The sequence below is a fragment of the Solanum tuberosum genome, unplaced genomic scaffold (assembly GCF_000226075.1).
Source record: "Solanum tuberosum cultivar DM 1-3 516 R44 unplaced genomic scaffold, SolTub_3.0 scf00104, whole genome shotgun sequence".
NCBI lineage: Eukaryota > Viridiplantae > Streptophyta > Magnoliopsida > Solanales > Solanaceae > Solanum > Solanum tuberosum.
The window spans coordinates 1,439,468-1,448,442 of record NW_006239030.1 but is presented as its reverse complement, the minus strand read 5'-3'; the positions used below and the strand labels follow the sequence as shown (position 1 = coordinate 1,448,442).

The 8,975-nt window shown below is 35.6% G+C and overlaps 1 protein-coding gene across 2 annotated transcripts in view; it reads left to right on the top strand.

Annotated features, from left to right (window-relative positions):
* Nucleotides 1–956: 956 nt before the first annotated feature.
* Nucleotides 957–8,975, top strand: part of LOC102584079 (NEDD8-activating enzyme E1 catalytic subunit) — a 10,140-nt gene continuing 2,121 nt past the window's right edge. For both annotated transcript variants that reach the window (XM_006349165.2, XM_006349164.2), the window contains exons 1-8: nt 957–1,154; nt 1,246–1,409; nt 2,375–2,577; nt 6,806–7,038; nt 7,122–7,184; nt 7,294–7,350; nt 7,550–7,671; nt 7,836–7,953. In XM_006349165.2, coding sequence (XP_006349227.1) covers nt 1,056–1,154; nt 1,246–1,409; nt 2,375–2,577; nt 6,806–7,038; nt 7,122–7,184; nt 7,294–7,350; nt 7,550–7,671; nt 7,836–7,953 — 1,059 coding nt within the window. In that variant the 5' untranslated portion in view covers nt 957–1,055. The remainder of the gene's footprint in view (nt 1,155–1,245; nt 1,410–2,374; nt 2,578–6,805; nt 7,039–7,121; nt 7,185–7,293; nt 7,351–7,549; nt 7,672–7,835; nt 7,954–8,975) is intronic.

Here is an 8,975-nt window from a genome sequence, read left to right as displayed (position 1 = left end):
AATATTTATCTTTTTATAGGTAAATTTGTTACATCAATTTTTAAAAAGAAAAAAATAGGAAAAACTACAACATATTTCACTACCATATATACTATTATTACATCTACTTTCAAAATATTACGTATCTTACACTTAGATATATGTATTTTGCTATTAGATACACAAAAATAGGGAGAAGACGAACGAGATTGGAGAGAGAGGCGAGCGAGATACATGTGAATCACACTAGATATACACTAGATACGTATTTGTATGTATAAATTTCGATTCGGTAAATTAAATTTCGATTTGGTATGGTATTCGGTAATACCGCATTGAAGTAGTAGCCGATTGTATTACAAAGTTAATACTATTTTCCAATCATTTCTAAATTTTTTTGTGGAGCCACGATATAATAGAAGATCAATAAGTAAAAAGACATCAAGAAAAACAAATTGATACAAACTAAAAGACATGTATTTGAGTTGTTTATGTTCATTCTTTAACTTTCTTCTTTGGACTTGTACTAATGAGAAATGGACATGTTGCTACATGATCTTCATTAAGTAAGTAATTCGGGAGATACCAAATATCAAATGGTACTAATGTCTCATACCAAACTCAAATCTAAATACCATAATTCGAAAAATTTACTCCCAAATACCATACCGAATACCCAATTACTAAAAATTTTGGTTCGATTCGATAATTTGATTTTCGATATTTTATGTTCAATCCTACTTAAATTTAACCTCATCTATCCGAGATATATATATCTAGACATATTTGGAGGCACCAACATTTGACAAAGATACATAATATTGCAAACTAGAGTGCATCTAAACTATTGAGATTTATGTAAGTTCTCAAAAAAATATCATAATTTTAAAGAAGTAAAAATAAATAAATACTGATAATGTACTGGTAAAATGAATATTTAAAAAAATACAATTAATATAATTTCAACCCAATTTTTCTTTTTCACAAGTGCATCATCTACTTGCAATAAGGGGAAGTGCGAAGGCTAAGAGCACAAACACCTGCGTAAAGTCGAAGCTAGTAGGTCGAACTCATCAATGGCGGATTCAATACCACAAAGCAGATCAAGGGACCTCGATAAGCTCCTTCTCCGGCCCGGAAATCTCGTCGGACCGACCTTCGAGGCCGGCGCTCAGGTAAACCCCCCAATCCAAACGCTACTCCTTTTTTCTCGAACGATTGTGTTGCATTACCTTATGATTATAAGTTTGATCTCTTGTTTTACAGTTGAGAGATGATATAAAGGAGTGCGTAAGAGTGTTGGTGATAGGTGCTGGTGGATTAGGTTGCGAATTACTCAAGGATTTGGCTTTTTCAGGGTTTCAAAACCTTGAGGTTATTGATATGGACCGAATTGAAGTTACCAATCTAAATCGCCAATTTCTGTTCAGGTGCGTTAGTTTATTCCGAGTTGTGTAGTTTATGACATTATGCTATTCGAATTTATTGTTGAGTTCGTAATGTGTGTATTATAATGAAGTCCTAATTCATAAAGATTGAGTTTTGATCTCATGGTTTGTCTCCAGAGCAATTTTCCTTTATCTATGCAAACCCAGCTCAAAATTATACTTAGTACATAATGAGAGCAAAAGAACCAATAGGCAATACAATCTAGTTGGCATTGTGGCTCAATTTGTTTGCTGCTCTGCATTAGGTCAGATGCTTTCCTGGAGTCTTTTTAGCCCAGTTCAAAGCTCGTTTATCAGTGTAGAGCTATGTATGAGACAACAACAACATACCCACTGCAATCCCATAAGTTGGATCTGTGGAGGATAGTATGTACACATATCTTATCCCTACCTTGTAAGGCTGTGTATGAGAATCAGAAAAAAAAAATCTAGTTTTAAAGGTCCGTAATTTACTTAAACAAACACATTATGAAGTATTGTAATGAAGTTACTAATCTCACTAGATAACATTTATTCATGTGCAGAATATTTCTTGAGTAGCTGGTGTTTGAAATTATGCGAATCGAACTTATGGTTAGATTCTTATTGCTTGTATTGTTGAAATTATAATTTTTATTCACTTCTTCGAAAAGTAGTTTAGGGTTCCAAAACCTAAGAAGAAGTGAGTGGTGTGGGGGGTACAAGTCACATTTTTTATTTGTGTGACAGACATGATGTTCGAGGAGGATTGTCCTTATCCCTGTTCATAAAAGGAAGATTATCCTTCTGTTTTGGTAGTTTCTTGTGTATGATCAGAGTTATTGACAAAAACAAAATTTTTAAGTCGGCAATCACTTTGGATTTAGGGATATATGTAATTCCCTCAGTTTTATGCTTGCAGTTACAATTTTGTTTATAAATTTGAGCAATAATATGTCTGCTAAAATTTCATTCTTTTTCCAATGTAGACTTGGAGATGTGGGAAAACCAAAGGCAGAAGTTGCTGCAAAAAGAGTGATGGAGAGAGTCAGTGGTGTAGATATCAAGTCACATTTCTGTCGGATTGAGGACAAACCTATAAGCTTCTACAATGATTTCCATATTATTGTTCTTGGTCTTGATTCTATTGAGGCTCGAAGCTATATAAATTCTGTTGCTTGCAGCTTTCTAGGTTTGTCTTTTCTTATGCTTTCAAACATGTTGCACGGGCTGCATTGGCTTGATCAAATTTCGTTTTCCGAGTACTTTATCTAAATGCCTCCCTGTTGTGCCTTTTCTTATGATTGCTTAGGAGAACAAAAGTTTCTAATTGTGTAGTTGCAGATTGCTAGAACTTTTTGATCTCATCCCCTCTCTCCCTTCATTTTATTGCTGATTTAAAATATTGTGTGGGTGAATTGGAAGGTTGTAAGTGATACTTCTTTGTAAAATCTCAGAGCCAGTCCTTTTTCTTTCTTTGATAAATAAAATGGATAGCTTTTTTTTGTACTGTGGACCGTCAGGTCCTTAGGTTTCTAGCTAGATGTCTCTAGTCTAAATATAGAATGACCCCAGATCAACAATGAGACAATTATATATCCAGTTCTATTTCCAAAGTTACCTATTTAAAAAAAAATCCAGTTCTATTTCCCTGCCATTTATGACACATGCTTACTGTGACCAATTTCTATAACTTCTATTAAGGCCAAAATGGAAATAAGAAAGGGAAATAAATGTGAAGTAACAACTATTAGATTCTAGTATGAAGATAGAGTAGTTTGACTTGGATATTTGTCTAAGCATCAAGATGTGAAAACAAAGAATTTGAGGTCTGTGCTGCATGGATTTGGACAAAGATGTTTCTTACATCTTATGTTCCTCATATTTGTATATAATCAACTAGTCTATGTGCCTATTTTTAAGAGCGCTCAAGTTTGAAGATTGCGTTCAGCTACTGAAATGAGTAACATATTAAACAGTTTCAAATTGAATAAACCAACTGTACATTCATGAGAGAAAAATATGCATGGTTTGTTGTTTGCATTTGAATTTGGAAGAGGAAAATGTTTTCTTTTTGAAACTGATGCCATGTATTCATCAGCATTAAGGGTATGCTAGGACTATGGATGTACTTGGTCTTCTTAATGCTATCAGTTTATTTGATTGTTTGAAACATAACTTTGAACTTCTCTTCTAATATGGGGTAGATGCAAATAGAGTGGGAATGCGCCTCTTTTTCCTGATTTAATGGACCAAGCCACTAAAGGTATTTGCTAAGCTAGATCCCTAGAAAATGCTCAAATTCGAAAAAGAGAAAAGAAGCTCCACACATGAAACAGACAAACAAACAACATATCAGTGTAATCCCACAAGTGGGGTCTGGGGAACGTAAGATGTAGGCAGATGCCGCAGACCATACCTCTACCTTTGCAAGGAAGAAAAACTGTTTTTGATTGACCCTCGACTCAAACAAATTGTAATTGATGCAGGAAAGAAAGAAACGAAAAGAGACAACAAAACAACAAATGTACAAAACAAGTGTAGCAACAAAGTAATAAACATTGGAGAAAAGGAAACTACTTGATACCTAAATTATACTACTAGAAGTGGGACAATACTCGACTACCTACTAACTTTACCTTAGTTCTCGACCTCTATACCTTCATATCAAAGTTCACGTTCTTAGTTAGTTAAAGTTGTGTCATGTCATGTCTAATCACTTCCTCCTAGTTCTTCTTCGGCGTACCTATACCTTTCCAAACTTTTGCTACAACTAACCTTATCACACCTTCTTTTCACATGTATGAAACTTCTCAACCTTGCTTATATAATCTTGTTCACTACGGAGGCCACTCCCATATTATTCCGTTTAACTTTGATCTTAATTATCTCTCTTAATATGCTCACACATCCATCTGAGCATCTTCATCTTTGGTACCTTCATCTTCTGAATGTGGGCATTTTTTACTGGCCAACACTTTGCCCTATACGATAGTGTTGGTTTAACCACCACCCTATAGAACTTACCTTTAAGCCTTAACGACGCATTCTTACCGCACTATACCCTACAGTTGAGCCTCCGTTTCACCCACCCCGCTTAATGCGGTGTGTGACAATATCGCCAATCCCCATCTCCTTGAATTATGGACCAAAGATACTTGAAAATTTCTCTCTTTAGGTATAACTAGTGCATCAATCTTTATTTCCACCACTGCCTCATGCGTCATGTCACTGAATTTGCACTCTGGGTACTCTTTAGTCTATGGGTGTGGTCAGTGGTCAATGATATGGGTTGATTCATGAGCTCTTAGGTTCAAATCCTAGTAAAATTAGAAACACTTAGTTATTTCTTCTCATCTGTCATAGCATTGGTGGATAGAGTTATCCAGTACCTGTTGTTGGTGGGAGGTGGCAGGTATCTCGTGGAATTAATCGATGTGTGCACAAGTTGGCTCTAACATCACAATTGTTTGAAAATTAACCTTGATCAAGAAATTACCTTAATTTTTAAAAAAACATTACATTATAAAAGACTATCTATAGCTCGCGAAATGTGGATAGCTCAAGATAACCTTCAGAGAAGAGGGGTGACCATTTGTAGTAGGTGTGAATTGTGTGAGAGGCATAATGGGGATGTTGATCACCTTTTTAATCACTTCATTCGCTAGACAGCTCTGAGATTTTATCCTGAACATCTTGGGGGTTCAACTGGACAATGCCAAGAACGACAAAAGAACTACCACAATGCTGGTACTTGATACTTGATAGGGCTGGGCAAGGCAGAAAACATGTCCTTCAGCAGTTTGGTGGACTATTTGGAAGGAAAGGAATACAATAATTTCTGAAAGCAAATTAGAATGTCGTTAGTATAAGTATAGATGTTTTTCGGGATAATTTCTAAAAAGTACAATTAAGTAACTTACATTGCAAAAACATAGCCCAACACTTACATTGCAATTTTTTAGCCCAAACTATAAGTACTTTCCAATAGGAAAATGTTTTTCCATTACAATAGTTTGCACAAAACCACATTCCAGGAAATCTTCCTTCCATTATATCATTATTTTCTTACAACAGTGTTTAAAGTTTTTGATATACAATAGTATACAAAACTTCAATTTTATTTTTTTACAACAATGATTAAAAAAATCCGATATACAACATTATACAAAATTACAAGAGATGCTTATACACCCATATACAATACTATACAACATAATGCGCTATTGTACAATAAACTGACTTGATCTTCTTCCTTGAATCCAAGCACCAGATTCATCCAAAAACACCTAAAAAGAATTACACCAAAGCACCCAAAATTTTAGATTTAGGCTTTTCAATATGTAACAAGTCTTCTGCAATAATACCCACTTGAAATAGAGCTTATTTGCGGAAATTCGATTTTCAAACTTTGAAGCTTCGAGCTTCAATAATGGTTGAACGGCAATTTTTACTTATATTATATCAAAGTTTCAATATAGGTTAGGATGTTAGGTTGGTAGATCTTTCTATTAGTTTGTCGTGCAATAGGAGAACCTAATTTATAGAAGTTACTGCGTGCAGAAAAAAATCTGCCGAAAAGAATATTGTGCAATTTTGCTTCAAAAACAAAAGAACTCCACAATTCAACATATCTAAGCACTACAATTTAGAACTGTCATGAAATTGGGTCAATTCAGGTAAGCATTGAAACTTTGGCTAAATTATGTAAAGTAACTTTATGGGCTGCACTAGAGTGTAATTATCTCATGTTTTTCCCTACTGTTTTTTGTATGACATGGCAATTGCAAATGATATAGAGGCCATGGTAGGTATCTTTGAGCTCATTACACAATATGTAATGTCGCTACTCCTTGTAAATACTTCACAGCACCTTCTTGTTATTGGTCACTCCATAATCATCGGATATACTCAATATTTTCAATATCTTTGGTGCTCTATTTATTTTCTTATTGAAATGTGTAATTTTTTGCAATTTATCTTAAATATATATAATTTTACATTTTATACCTTAATTTCAAATTCACTTGACATTATTTCAAAAAATATATAATCTTAGAAATAACAGAATAAGGTTATTTAAGGAATGGAATCATCTTTGCAAGAGGGGAAGGGTAAGACCATCTCAGACCAGCCCTTCCTGGAGGGGCCCCTTTTATTATATAGGAGCAGCAAATGAATTAAACATACATGACATAAGAAGATACCAATGTGAAGAGGGAAGTAGAATATCTGATTGGATAAATTCCAACTAAAGATATTCAACTAATTAGGCATTTTCAGAATCCAAAGGATGGGTTGTTGTAGCTCTTTCACTCCCTACGAAATGTGTCTTATGATCCTGGCTAGTTTTCATACGTAGTGCAAGGTGGTTCTTGAAAGTGTACTAAATTAGCTCACCCATCCGACGTTTCATGCAGAGTACGATTCTGATGACAACCCACAGGAAGAGTCAATTAAGCCTATGGTTGATGGTGGGACTGAAGGATTCAAGGGCCATGCAAGGATTATAATGCCAGGTGTCACCCCTTGCTTTGAGTGTACAATATGGCTCTTTCCCCCACAAGTGAAGTTTCCCTTGTGTACTCTTGCTGAGACTCCTAGAACTGCTGCTCACTGCATTGAGTATGCACATTTAATCAAATGGGATGAGGTAACTATTGAAGCTCGCATCCCCTGTTTTTCCAAATTTCTAGACCAAGTGCTCTGTCATTTCATCCTAAAAGTTTTATGCAGGCTCATAGTGGCAAAACATTTGATCCAGATGATCCTGAACACATGCAATGGGTGTATTCAGAGGTTGCAATTTATGTTCTTTGCTTTCTCCATTCCTATTACTTAAGTCATATGCAATTATTTCTCATGTTCCTTTTTCAACCCTTGACTTCCTCTGATCCATGTGCCGTAGGCTGTTAAGAGAGCAGAGCTCTTTGGAATTCCAGGAGTTACCTATTCCTTGACCCAGGTAAACTCATGATATGAAAGTTTCAGCCTTCTGTAGACACCCCCCATTAACATGGCCAAACTTAAAATTATTTATCTATTTCATTTTGCATTGAGGTGAGAATTTATTCTATTCCAGCCATATTATGCTGGTATAGCGGTTTTTGCAGTTTCATGTGTTCTCAGTGCATATTTGAATTATCTTTTTTCGCTGCTTACAGGGTGTGGTGAAAAATATCATACCTGCTATAGCATCCACCAATGCTATAATTTCTGCTGCCTGTGCTCTGGAGACCTTGAAGGTTGTCTCTGGATGTAGCAAAACATTAACAAATTACTTAACGTAAGTATGTTTTAACTCCTAATTCACGTACCTCCACAATGTTGCAGAGCATGTTCTGTTGTGTATGATCAATGATCTTATTGTCAACATTGCACTTTAATTTGATAACATCTTGAAGGTTAATTTTTTCGTATGAAAAATGTGAAATTCTGTCCCTTTTGAAGGTACAATGGAGTTGAAGGTCTGCACACCAAAGTGACCGAGTTTGTGAGGGACAAAGATTGTCTTGTTTGTGGTCCTGGTGTTCTTATTGAGCTAGAGGCTTCAGTTACTCTTAAAAAGGTTCTTTTTCTTTCTATTTCTCAGTTCCTTAAGATTGCTTATCACTCACAAGATTGTTCAGTAAAACACTAAAATACCTGATGAGAAACTTATGTATCACATCTCTAAAGCAGCTTAATAGAGTGCTTCCTAATCAACATTCAGAAAAAAGAAACCAGCTGAGAATTGGGGAGCAATATCCCGATATTGACCTAGTCGACTTCTCTTGCATGTTTGTGTTTGAACGCATCCTTGATATGACTATATTGTTGCGCCCAAGGGTGTGACTTAGTGGTCAAGGAAGTGGGTTACAAACCATAAGGTCTTAGGTTCAAATTCCAGTAGACAAACACTAGGTATTTTTTTTTTCCATCTGTCCCAATCTTGGTGGACAGAGTTAGTTGATACCTGTGCTGGTGGGACGTAGCAGTTAGCCCGTGGAATCAGTCGAGGTGCGCCTAAGCTGGCCCCGACACCATGGTTATGAAAAATACAACTATATTTGGTCAATCCCTGACAATGATCATTTTAGTGGTGTTAGTGCTGTACTACAGGAGTGCTGAGTGTCAAAACCAGAAGCCTTTATGAAGCTTAGTAGGAACTAGGAACAAGTAAAGGGAAAAACTCGTCCATAAAAGTTTGATCATGTCTGAAAGCCAATGAATACAAGTTTTTCATCTTAACAACCCAATATAATATTAGTAAAGAACCCATATATAATTGTAGAAGGAAATAATGCAAAATGGAATTTTTATGAGATAGCTTGGCATCTGCAGCAATTATATTAAACAATAATCCAAATATGTCGCCCTTTCCTGAAAGAAGAATCTCTAGTACAGCAGATAAGTTGGAAGTTCCTATTAAAATCTTCAATGTTCATATATGGATTGCTTGTAGTCAAAGTTGAATAATCACTTAGGACCTGATCATACTCTCGTTGGAAAAGAGCTCGATTGGACGATCTTTTGAGAAACTGAATAAACGTAAGAGAGCATATGTCATCTTCTTTTTCTTTATTTATGTGGGGGGGGGGGGGGGGGACG